The following is a 12,589-nucleotide window of genomic DNA, read 5'->3' as shown; positions in this document are numbered from 1 at the left end:
ACACACATCTGTCTGAGTGACACACACCTGTCTGACTGACACACACCTGTCTGACTGACACACACCTGTCTGACTGACACACACCTGTCTGACAAACACACACCTGTCTGTCTGACACACACCTGTCTGTCTGACACACACACCTGTCTGACAAACACACACCTGTCTGTCTGACACACACACCTGTCTGACTAACACACACCTGTCTGATTGACACACATCTGTCTGATTGACACACACCTGTCTGCCTAACACACACCTGTCTGACTGACACACACCTGTCTGACTGACACACACCTGTCTGTCTGACACACACCTGTCTGACTAACACACACACCTGTCTATCTGACACACACCTGTCTTAATAACACACACCTGTCTGACTAACACACACCCGTCTGATTGACACACATCTGTCTGATTGACACACACCTGTCTGACTGACACACACCTGTCTGACTGACACACACCTGTCTATCTGACACGTTTGATCAATGAACATCTCTGTCTGTCTCTTGTTCGTTACTTTGTTTGTTTGTTTGTTTGTTTGTTTAGTTTCAGGTGTTTACTCCAAAACAGACCAGGTTCCCATGACAGCAGACTCCACAGGAACAGTTATAGGTAAGACCTGCCCTCCAACACGGCCGTCAGCAGAATCAGGAGGCAGATGAAAGGTCAAAGGTCAGATAGGTTTTTAAACTGTTTGTGTTTTTAGCTCCAGCAGGTCCAACAGGAACTCCGTTTGATTCCAGTAAGTTCTGTTTCATTTCAGAGGAAAAGGACTTTCTGTTGCGTTTGCGTGTCCTTTTTTTCTCTGTAGCAAAACATTTGTTTCTTTGGGTGTGTTGATACACATGCTAGAAAGTGTGTGTGTGTTATTTAATGTGTGTGTTCGTTCACAGGTCATCCAGCAGTAACAGATCACACGCAGATGGCTGGTAAGTTTTATATTTGTACACATCACAACAAGGTTTCCTCTAAATCTGTAAATTAATCAGTTTAATTAAAGCTAAAACCTTTAAAACTGAGATTTATAGGGTTGGTTTGGGGTTTTTTGGTCTGTAAACTAACAAACTAAATCTAAATACTTACAGCTTTTTAGTTCAAAACTGTTTAAACTAAATCTTTAAAATAATTATCAGATATATGTATTTGTATTTAACAGTCAAGAACCACTGTAGAACTAAGAATAAACTATTCATCATTTTAAAACCAGCTTTAAAAGCCTGAAATCTGTTGCAAATAAGATTAAATTAAAAGTTATCTTAGTTGAGGGCTGAGGTTTGTGTGTCTGACCTGAGATCAGGTGCTGAAGGCGTGTTCTTTCTCTTTTCTTGGTTCTGCGTGTCCTCTGCAGGTTCAGTCACTGAACAGTACAACCCATCTGGTCAGGGTCCTGAAGGTCAGTAACACCTCCCGCTCACCTGGTTTTCTTCTCAATATTTCCCTCTTTTCTTGTTTTTTATTCATGTTCTGGTTGTTCTCCACTGGTTAACCGTTTTAAAGACAATCGAACTGTGTTATCGTGTCCTAACTCTTTGTCTCCTGAGGATCAACCAAATGTCCCCAGCAGGTCATTTTCTTAGTTCTTTTCAGGAACTCGTCAGTAAACTTGGTAACTTCGTCCTAAATATTTCCCAAGAACTTTATTTAAGAAAATAGAACAGAAGAAGTTTGGTAACAAGAAATAAAACAACAACACAGAACTGGTCAAGTATTTTGTTTAGCCAGTAAAACCAAAAAGCACAGAAACGAATTTAAACTTCATATTTTACAGATCTGGATCACACCTCAGCCTTAAAGGAACAGTTAGATCATTTTTGGAGTGATGTTCTGTCAATTAGTTACCAATAATTAGTCCCTTTTAATCAGTCATAGACTTTTCTATTCATTTCTCAACCCTATAAAACATTTCTTTCTCAAAAATAACATACCAGAGTGGAACCCTACATAGCTAATATTAAACCTCTACACTTTGGCGTGACACGTTTGTTTAGTTTGTGTTACTTTGTGCTGAGGATGGTCTCACTGAAACCAATCGCCTGGTCGGCGTCGTCTAGTTGGTCCAAATGTTACCTCAGCTGTTGAACTCCAGCAGCTGAGGTAGCTTTCTTTCACACCAGCAAATCATTTTTGAGAAAGAGTTGCTTTTTAAGCTTAAAAAGAAGATAATATTTTAAAAACAGGCCCTTGTTTGGTTAGCAACTTTGCCTCTTTGTCCATACTCAGTGCTGGATGACGGATACGCCTCATAAGGTGAAACTACTGATAACTATTTGACAGAACATCATTTCAAAAATGACCAGATTGTCCCTTTAAATGACACAAGAAATTGCAGTAAATGTTTCCAACAACGAGCAAACCTGAAGCTGTGAGTTTTAATATACGAGTTAGCGTTGAAAAGACCTGAATAAACTCTGTTTTGTGTCTCAGTTGCAGAGAATGTGGAACTGGAGGATACCTGCTGACTTCCACAACAAACCACGAGTGCGATTTTTGAAATTTCGATTCCAGTGTACCGACCAATCAGCGTGGCCCAGGAATGTTGACTCCTCCCACTAGCTATAGGCCCCTCCCACCGAATAAGAAACGCTCATGGGTGTTTTCTTTTTTTTTTTTATTGTAATATTTAAAAATGTTAATAGACGTTTATTTTATTTTAGAGAAATCACTGGGTCCGCTCCTTTTCTCATCACTGCCGCCGGCGACAACAGTAAAATCAACTGTTTTTTTTTTTTAGTTCACGATATTTTAAAATGTGTAAAAGAGAAATAAATACCAACAATCACCAGCAGGTTAATGCAGCATTTTCTGCAGTTTTTGTTCATTTAACTCTACAGTTTTGCATGGCCTGGAAACAAACCTGATGTTTATTTAAGTCCTGTAGTTACCCCCACCCAACGCTAAATACCCTGCAGACCCCGCCTTCGTCACACACCACGAGCCCGCGCCGGTGCGTGAATGGTGCGGACCCACTGAGAGGGGGAAGTAAATGAAAGTTTCAGGTGAAATCTCGACCATCTGGTGATTCTGTTTTAATGACATCATACAAGATGCGACATCATTTTCATTGTAAATTGTGAAACTTCGACAATAAAAGTTTGTCTATTTTGAACATCAAACTGTCGCCTTTTTTGGGAACGTAGATCTGAAATGATTACTCCCACGCAGAGGTTTTCTTTTAAATATTTTATTGAACCAAAGTTTAGCAATCAAAATGCTTTAAACCTTCCAACCAAAACAGTGTTGGTTTCTGATGAGCCCCCTCTCTCCGGCATGTAGAAAGCTGTCAAGTGAGCTCAGGTAAATTAAATAGATAGCTTATGCTTGAATAATTTATTGGATTTAAATGTATTATTGAACAAAACTCAATATATAAATCAGAGGTTTTTACATTGCAGAATGCTTTGTACAGCAGCTGACAAACCCGGGGATCATCTGCCAAAAGAAACGACTTCAGGACATCAGGAGTCCCCTCACCGTCACAGAATAACATTTTGTTAAAACTTATAAATCAAAGATAGGTTACAGACATCGCTATAGATAAAAGTATAGAGGAGATCCAATTAAAAAGCAAAAACACATCACCGCAAATACTGTTACACCCGGTAAAGCAAAGGCAGTTTTCAATGCGTAAAATCGTTTAGGAGCCTTTTAGTCGCATCACCTGATTACAGCTGAACATCCTTTCTATCCTTTTTACATTTAAATCAATATTTTATTCGAAGCCGAACGTTTCTGCAAACAAAACACACGAGCTGTGACTTTCCCAGGAATAAAATCACTTTTGTTGCGAGTAAAGTTTTTATTCTTGTCTGAAACGTCTCATAAAACTGAAACAAAGCTCCTGATGTCCTGAAGTCATCCATTACCCAGAAATGACCCGACAACAGCTTCAATTGAACTCGTGTTTTATGTGAACAACAAAGTAGCTCGGTTACATTTCTCCAGCACAGAACTGATCAGAGCAAATGCTGACAAATCAACAAATTAAAACTCTATGTAGCACAAACGCCAGCTGCTGTTTTCACCCGTCACTCAGGAGACGTATGAGCTTGGCGCTCGACTTTCAATAATCTGTGTTTTGGAAGCATTCGGGGCTCTCCCAGCGGTTTCTGGTTTCTCTCGGGTCTGCTGCACCGCCGGAGCCGCGTGGAGGAGATTGTCAGGAGTCTGGGTGGAGCATCAGAAAACATCTGAACATGGCCGAAGACAGAACAAACCGCTGTTCGTAGAAAAAGCCCCAACGACAGCGCAAATTGACGCGTTCCTAACTGCTGTTTCTATGGTAACAGAGGTATAACAGGAGGATAAATGCTTTGTAATAAAAGTTGTTTTTCTGTCCAAAAATATTCAGATTCTCTTCTTTAAATTGTACACATGAAAACAAATACAACCATCAAATCTGACTTCAACATGCAGGAAAGACTGGACCGGGGTCACATGATCCTGGTTTTATTGTTCTGATGTCCTTACTGTCCTCAGATCTGCTGCAGAACAGACCAGCAGGTAAACATGTGACCCTGGTTCTTTTAGAGCCTTTGTTGTTGTTTTTTTCTTGTTTTTTTATAACAGGCAACAAACAAAAACGACTTATGAAGCAAACAAGAAGTAAAATCTAAAATAAAAATACTAAAGTATAGAAATGGATTAATATTGATCGAAAACATCTGCATGATAAAAACAAGACCTTTGACCTAACGATTGATCTACAAGCGATCGATGTTATCATCTATTGCTCCTGCGGTCGGTGCTCAGTGTCCTGTTGCTATGGTTACCGAGAAGTCATTACATTCCTGACGTTATCAGAGGCTGGAGTCGAGCTGGGTGTGGCTCAGCAGGACGTCGGCTGGGTTGTCAGTGGGCGCGTCGGAGTTGAACAGAGGCTCCGCCTCCAGCTCCAACAGGGACGGCAGGTCGGCCCCGCCCTCCTCCAGGTTGATCGGTTCTGTTATCTGGACAGGTGTGGCCGTGTAATGCACCAGCTGTTTCCCTGTACGAATCAGAGGAGGCGGGGCGTTACCATAGCAACAGTAAAGCGGAGGTTTATGGTCATCTGACTGAAGCTGAATGAGATTTTTTAACCTGTGTTGCCTTCACTCTCCTTAGGGACTTCATCAGCCAGCAGCTGACAAAAACAAATTTATTAATTAGTAAAATTAAACTGATCTCATTAATTTCTACGAGGTCCACCTTTAAAATGCCAAATAACTGCTTTTATTATGATAATTATGGAGATATTTATGATCTGATTGGATTTTAAACTCACGGTATCTAAGCTGTCGATGTCAAAGTCTGGAGAGGGACCAGATGAGCTGAAAAACTAAACAGACAGGAAGAGTTTACATAAAGACACAGTCGTACTAATAATTCATTATACATAATATTACATAAATCACGGTTTGACTCACCTCCATGAGAGGAGATGGGTCAAAGCTGAAGGACTGCGCGTTCAAAATGTTCTGTAGGTTTTCCAAGCCGTTATCAATACTGTCGACGTGGTCGAACAGTTCGGACCTGAAACAAAGACAGAAAGGACAGAACGGATGTCAGCGGACATAAAAGGTCTCGTGTCATTCTACATTTTTTAATCATGTCAACATGAACCCAAACCAACAGTGTGTCTCTGAACAGTCAGGTTTTCTTTCAGGACATTTGCGCTCTCAGTATTTCCAAATTTCCACTGAAGGTAAAACTTTAATAAACCACAAAGTAGACTTAAAAGCAGGTAGAGTGGCGGAGCAGTGGGACATGAAATCTGAACTGAGAAAGCAGTTTTTGAACTACAGATGTTCATGTTCATTAAAAAGGTACAAATTGACTAAAATTAGAAATTAGAAAATGAAGGAGTGGCGTTATCCTCAGCGGCTGATGAATCCACGTTTTGACAAGGTTTGGGACAGTAAATTACACACTACTGGTCTGGTCTTTCTTTCACTTGACGAGAACAAAAAAATGTGGAATAACACTAAAGGTATAAACAGACACGTATCCTGAAGGTTTATAATCATCATAAGACTTTACATAAAAGCAGACTGTAGCCACCATGATGTAAATCACACGACTGAGGACGAACGTTTTGACGCATCAGGCTGAAAGTCAATTTTCTTTTGCGATAAACGAAACAGATGATCGGTGTTGACACTTGGGACGAGTGTTGCAAATTTGTATTCTTGCTCCAAATATACTTGCACTGAAAAGCTGTTCTTCTTCTTCTGTGTCACCTTATCTTGATAATGTACCCATCACATAAACATCAATGACTATACACCCATTAGGTAGCAGTTTGCCCACTTAAATGATCTGATTTATAAATGTTTTTATGCCCAGAGGAGTCTCCTGCCGCTGCCGACAAACGCTTAAAGATGTGATTTCATTTTCCAGACCAAGAGGCTAAGTCTACCTTTTATATACAGTCTAAGATAATTATTTAAAGATTCACTTGTCAGGCTGTTTGGATACGATGCGCCAAGCGTCAGGTGGGAGTCCACCTGCAGAGGAAGGGAGGTGGAACCTAGGGAAGCACAAGGATTTCATAAAACATGTGATCTTTAACAGAACTATTCTTTGATAATAAATATACAAACACTGACACTCAGGAATGTTTAACTAAATAGTACTTTGTTGGACATTCAAAAAATAAAAAAATCACTTGAAGACAGCTTCTGTAAGAGGAGTAAGTGCCGTGCAACAAGAACTCATTTGTCAGTGTTTTGGGGGGCAGTGGCTGGCAAATTTAGTTGTTGCAGTTTTTCAGAGGACAGATATTGTTGGCAAATGTTAGTGTTCAGACAGTTAATGAGAACTGATGGTGGGCATTTGTTAACAACAGGCCAGGAGCAATCATTAGGTTGGTGAACAGCAGCAGCAGAAGCAGGAGGCCACCAGCACATCCTGCTGCCACCCTGACTGCACACTTACCTGTCAAGACACGCGATGGTTTGACATTTTTTTCGAGGTGAGACAGGGCTGGGCTGGGAGGCAGAGTTCGGGTTGGTAACAGGGGGCGGTGCCTGGATGGTTGGAGGTGATGGAGGAGGCCCAGTGGAGGTGGGGCTCAAGACAACAATGGGACCGCCTACAGAAAAGACAGGCTAGGGTTAAACTGAGATACAATAGTTGTTTGTGACAATCATTAGTTTTAAATAAGATCTACCTGCTTGGGTGGTGGTGGTGGTTGTGGTGATGGAGGAGGTGACCGGCGTAGGCTGTGTGTCGTCCTGAAGGATGGAGTTGATGAAGGCAGTGGGGGACAGAGGGGTTTCGACATTTGTAACGAGCGGGTCCTGTTCCTCCTCGAGAACATGAGACACCTCCACCTCAGGGCTGGATGGCTCCTCTTTGATATAAGCTAACTGACTCTCTCTGCAGGCACATCAGGGAGTCTTAGACACGTCTGTCTGAGCAACCGTCTAACAGTTAAAAGGTGAACGGTCTGATCGGTCCTCACCCCAAGTCAGTCCAGTCGGTGACTGCGTCGTCTGGGGTGGAAGCGGCGATCTCTGTGATGTCAGAAATGATCGGCCCAGAATTGATAGGAGAGTCCGCTGAGAGGAGACTCGCTGGGGTCTGAGGAGACAACATGGAGGTTAACCACCAATCGATGATGACAACGACCAACACAAAATGACCTGTTGATATACAAATCTACAGGTCGAACTGAGACACCTGCTGCCCATCAGCTCACCAATAAATCACAACTCAGAGCCATGATAGTCTGTTATTTAAATAACAATTTCTACTTTCTTTTCTATGTTTTTTACCTAGAAAGGGATGCAATCATCCCGACTAACCTGAACTCATTTGAATCTGCATTAAAATCTGATTTAGAAAAAAGGAGGATTTATGTTACCTCTAATGAGAAGGTCCGGCTGTACTTGGGCATGGAGTGGGTGGAGCTGGAATCATTGAGCATCAGAGGACTACAGGCAAAAAAATACAGTTATGAATAAACCAGACAATGGTATGAAGTACATATAATCATACTGTTAAACTAGTGTTTCATGAACTTTTCATGTCTGTTTATCAAACCCAGCACATCTGACTTAAATCTAAACTGGTGGTAAAGGTTTATCGGACTTTAAAAATAATTAAAGTGAGTAAAATGTTGTAGCATTAGAAGGAAACTTGCATTTTCCGCTTGACTCCAATAAGTCTGTTGGTCTGGACAAGAGACACCAGGAACTGGATCAACTGCAAAAGGAGAGAGAGCGTCTATAATTAGTTCAGTTAACAGCGATGGTAACGAGCTGGCATTGTGCTGACTGCGTGCTACAAGATTATTACAGCTAGACAGCAGATCCCCTCGCTGACAACACAATCAGCTCAGGCCAATATTTTTAAAGCCGTCTGAGACATTTTATGAGGCGGCTTTTTATAGACTGGAGCTTTACATTCAACAGCTATAAATATTCACACATTTGTTTCTCTGACTCCGAGACCAGAAGCAGTTTCTCATGTGCCGATCTTTTATGCACATAAATATTTAGGCGTAGCTAAATATATTTTTCTTTAGTTATTGCAGCAACTGTAAACAACACCAGATTTCTTTTCTATCAGGTTGCTGTATGACACGTTGTCATCTTCGGGTTGGCGCCTCCAGGCTCCAGGTGTGTGCCACTGATCAGTGCGGATATTTTTGTACCTTGTTGACGACTTTCTGCTGCTGCACATGTTTCTGTCTCAGACTGGCCACCTCCCTCCATAAAGCCTCATTCTCACTGAAACAGACAGAAACAAGGCCAAAATTTAGTTTTATCATTAGTATTAATATGCATTAGTATTTATTTCAGACAGTAAGCTTAAAAAGAGATGAATCAGGGACAAGATCGGCAAACTAACCACGTCAAAACATTACATTATTTGGTATCTAACATTGTTTTCATGCATCATCCCTACCAAATAAACTTGAATTGAACTCAATTAAATAAGGAGATCTATGGACAGATATTTATATTCAAAAATATACATACTCACAAAACAGATTTATATGAAAATCTAAATAAACTGCGTCTGATATTAACACCAATTCAATTAAAAAGGTGATTTATGAATAAGTGATAGATACATACTTGTCGTGAGCTTGTAGGGAATAATAAACAAGCTCTTCACTTTATAATTTATGAGAAGAAAAACAAATTTAGCATGAATTCTGTAGTTTGTGCGATAGAATAAAATATCTTTGTTGTGTGCACACAGAGAACCCTTCGGGGGTCTTCCTCCCAGTTCTTACTGTTTCATGGTGATGATCCTGGAGTCGATGGTTTCCTGTTTTCCCTTCATCACCTGGACGTCGTTTAGGATTTTATTAACTTCGTCTGCAGAGATCTTCACTTCCTCCTGACGGACTGAAGACACCTGCACCAGTCATGCGAGACATAGACCGTTACCATGGAGACAAGGACATACTGACAGATAAAAAGATAACCAGGGCATAAACATGGTTTCTTCTTCTTTAATATTACCAGTGCCTACACCGGCGGATGGTCAGTTAATTGTGTTAATTTGATTATTAGTACATGGCAGCAACTTGCCTTCTTCATTACCATGGGTACACTAATGGTGCGGTTTGCATTTTGTTTAGGTTTTGTTAAATAAAATATGTGAAATGTTACCATTCATCTCAGGTTGTATTTATAAAATGATGAGAAAAGATTTTTCTTTTTTTTTATTACATCCCGATATGTAAAACTGATGCTCTGAGAGATGTTTTATTGTTTATTTTTAAATAAAATTTATTAAAGAAAAGTACTAGGTTCCAGGTGAATTATATTGACCTCTACTGTGGTGCTGTCAGGTGTGATTTCATGTACGTACATTAGTGACTTTTCGTTTGATGTTCTCCAGCAGCTGTTCTTGTCCCCTAACGAAGAACGGGTGCTGGAACTCTGTGTCATCTTTCTCTGGTTTCACCAAACCGCCCTGCTCAATGTGCACCACCTTACGGAAACCATCTGAACACCAACAAGTACAGAAAGAATGTCAGCACCATCAATAAACCTGCCTTTCTGCCTTTCAATAAACCATCATCATTTGTTTTGAACATCTAAAACTTATTACAGAGTTATGATTAATTCTGATCTGATATCTTTAGCAATGAGAACTACTCATACTTACACATATTGAGCTGTCGGATGAAGCTCGCCATGTTGTTGTGCTTAAAGAACTTTGGTAGAACCTCTTTAGCGAACCGACCCTGATCAAAAACATGGAAGCTGGTTCCGCTCTGATACACAAAACACAAACAAAGCAGAATGAACAAAGGCTTCATTTATTTAAAAAAATACAATTATAAATAACTGATAATTAGATTTAATTCAAATCTGACCAGAAATCAGGTTTTCTGATATTATTGTGTTGCTGTTTCTATGCCAGGACATTTCACAAAGAACCCTTTTTTTGTTCAATCTAGTTGCATAGTTGATTGCACAACTCCTTTTCTTTATTTTAGCTACGTTTTCAAGTCACTTATTCAGGCTGCAAATATTTTTAGTGGTGTAACCCCAGCGTGAGATGTTGGCAACGACAACAGGATCATAACCTCTCAGCTCTTTGACTACCTGCATTTCAAACTCAGAGGTATTACAGAAGTGGATCTACTTTAACCAACACCCACCACCTCTGTCACTTCACATGACAATAACCCTGAAAAAGGCATCTTAAAAGTTTAACATTAAAGCTATTCCTAAAGCTCAAAACCATTCCAATGTAACAATGTTCGGTCCTGTTACTGATTCGAATAAAAGTTTAACTTAAACTAATTCACAGTTATGAAGTGCTTTGGTAATATCTGCTTGCTTTCAGAAATGGTGTCATCTACACATGGTGTACATATCTGTGATGGATCTCTTAAAGCCAAGAATCAGCTGATGAGAGATCAGTCAGGTTGTAAAGCTATTTACATTCCCGTTTATCAAACCTTTACTTACAATCACCTGCAATCAGTTTCAGTATGAACTTCTAGGTAGTTACAACATAAATAAATTAAATAAATTTAGAATTTATGTAGAATGTATTTATAGAATACCAACTAAAAAGTGCCACTCTGAACTATTTAATTCTTACAGCTGCTGGCCCTGTTGGCTCACTTCTACCCTTTAAACAACAGAGGGCTGAAACACTATGTAACCATCTATGTGGTTGAACAAGTTTCACTGTTTGAAACTAACCTCAGATCAAACTACCTGAACCCGAAGCTCTGTATAGCTTTAGTTTAACAGGCATTAACAGCTGTTTCACACCAGCCAAGCAAATAAGGAACTCTCCGAGGACCTGATGACTGAATCCAGATCTCATTATCTAAGGATCATTAGCTAACCCGTTTGCTCCGTCCGAAATTTAACTTCTGAAAAGAACACCTTTCTGAGTTAATCCACCATAATACTAGATCACCAACAAGAACTAATGTAAAAGTTTTTTTTCACTGACAGAATTAAGTTTCAACAGTACTGCCTTTTGAATAAACTATTTGAAGTGCTCGGTGTGTTATTAGCACCTAGCTTTGCTAGGCTAAGATAAGCTAAGCTAAGCTAGGCTAGGCTAGGCTAGGCTAAGGTGAGGCGAGTACCGGGCTCCAGCAGATCAGAGGGTCGGTCTCTGGGTCCTCCACCAGTGTCCACAGTTTTGTTAGGAAGGCCGGGACGTTTCCGCCGCTCACCACCACTCCTCCGGTTCCTCCTCCTCCGAGATACTCCATTATACCGACGATAAACAAAACGCACACCCTGGACTCCTGCGGCTAATATGTCGATGCTAACAGTTTACCGTTAACCCCATCCGCTCCTAAAAGACCCACGTAAAGACGGACAAACCGCGACACTCAGACCGACTAGGGTTCGAGTGGCATCTCGGAAGGCTCCGTCCTGGTTCTGGATTGAGTTGGTCTCTACTAGTCCCCAGAACACTGCTCAAACTTTAGTCTAGGCAAACTCCGTAGTGGAAAATTCCAACAAATCCGATAAAACAAACAACTGCGTAGCTCGCCTGAATGGCTGTCGCTCCACACGCAACGTCGACGAAACGTAAAGCGATCGTTTCTGTCGCGAAGTGTCGTACATCTCCGTAATCTGGATTATTTCTAATTTTAACAAAATAACCCAACAGTTACACACACGCAATATAATTAGACATTCATTTAAAGTAAATATGAACTTTATTTGGAACATGTTGAAAATCCAATTCATTTTTTCAATCGAAGGGTTCATTATCATATTTCCACAGAAAGCGTCCTTGAATAAATCGCACTTTGCCCTCTTTGCAGTCACTTCTACCGTAGTAACTTTTTATGTTTATGTATTCATGTTACATTCGTAAGAACTGTTTTTAAACATCTTTTGGGTTTGTTTCGTTATGCCAAAATTATTTTAAATGGATGGGGCGCAGCAGTTTTATGAGAAATGGAGAACTTCTTCATTGGCTAAATCAATGTAAAATTACTGGAAACCCAACATAACTCGCTCAGATCAAAACTCAGATGAATGTGTTCACATGATAATAACCCTTTGTTTACTTGTGATTTCAATAAAAAAGAGAAAAATATTTTGCTTCTTATTCATCAGCGTGTGAATGTGTATGATGGAAAAAACAACAT

General features: G+C 40.2%; 2 protein-coding genes across 5 annotated transcripts in view; one reads left to right on the top strand and one right to left on the bottom strand.

The window, feature by feature from the left end:
* si:ch211-80h18.1 (uncharacterized protein LOC555593 homolog) overlaps positions 1-3,122 on the top strand; it is a 14,277-nt gene extending 11,155 nt beyond the window's left edge. For all 3 annotated transcript variants that reach the window (XM_037975679.1, XM_037975678.1, XM_017429594.3), the window contains 5 exons: positions 556-621; positions 716-751; positions 903-938; positions 1,358-1,402; positions 2,434-3,122. In XM_037975679.1, coding sequence (XP_037831607.1) covers positions 556-621; positions 716-751; positions 903-938; positions 1,358-1,402; positions 2,434-2,468 — 218 coding nt within the window. In that variant the 3' untranslated portion in view covers positions 2,469-3,122. The remainder of the gene's footprint in view (positions 1-555; positions 622-715; positions 752-902; positions 939-1,357; positions 1,403-2,433) is intronic.
* A 199-nt stretch (positions 3,123-3,321) lies between these two features.
* hsf1 (heat shock transcription factor 1) lies at positions 3,322-12,025 on the bottom strand. 2 transcript variants are annotated; one of them, XM_017429717.3, is made up of 15 exons: positions 11,567-12,025; positions 10,117-10,225; positions 9,817-9,953; positions 9,233-9,357; positions 8,645-8,720; positions 8,132-8,193; positions 7,853-7,922; positions 7,451-7,569; positions 7,157-7,365; positions 6,922-7,078; positions 6,443-6,514; positions 5,412-5,517; positions 5,270-5,323; positions 5,086-5,128; positions 3,322-4,993 (listed from the first exon to the last, which is right to left on the bottom strand). In XM_017429717.3, the coding sequence occupies exons 1-15, from the start codon at positions 11,693-11,695 to the stop codon at positions 4,806-4,808; spliced, it is 1,656 nt and encodes a 551-aa protein (XP_017285206.1). In that variant the 5' UTR covers positions 11,696-12,025; the 3' UTR covers positions 3,322-4,805. The 2 variants fall into 2 exon arrangements, with proteins under 2 accessions (XP_017285206.1, XP_017285207.1); XM_017429718.3 differs by lacking the exon at positions 6,443-6,514.
* Positions 12,026-12,589: the final 564 nt, after the last annotated feature.

The sequence above is a fragment of the Kryptolebias marmoratus genome, linkage group LG5 (genome assembly GCF_001649575.2).
Source record: "Kryptolebias marmoratus isolate JLee-2015 linkage group LG5, ASM164957v2, whole genome shotgun sequence".
NCBI lineage: Eukaryota > Metazoa > Chordata > Actinopteri > Cyprinodontiformes > Rivulidae > Kryptolebias > Kryptolebias marmoratus.
This window is presented reverse-complemented; position numbering and strand designations above follow the sequence as displayed.

Bases quoted from the DNA above. Each gene is read 5' to 3' on its own strand.
- hsf1 (XM_017429717.3), bottom strand. From the start codon at position 11,695: ATGGAGTATCTCGGAGGAGGAGGAACCGGAGGAGTGGTGGTGAGCGGC. The intron at 9,358-9,816 runs GTACGTACATGA...TGACTGGTGCAG, and splicing joins TCAAACGAAAAGTCACTAAT to GTGTCTTCAGTCCGTCAGGA. The intron at 7,923-8,131 runs GCAAGTTTCCTT...TTTTGCCTGTAG, and splicing joins ATTGGAGTCAAGCGGAAAAT to TCCTCTGATGCTCAATGATT.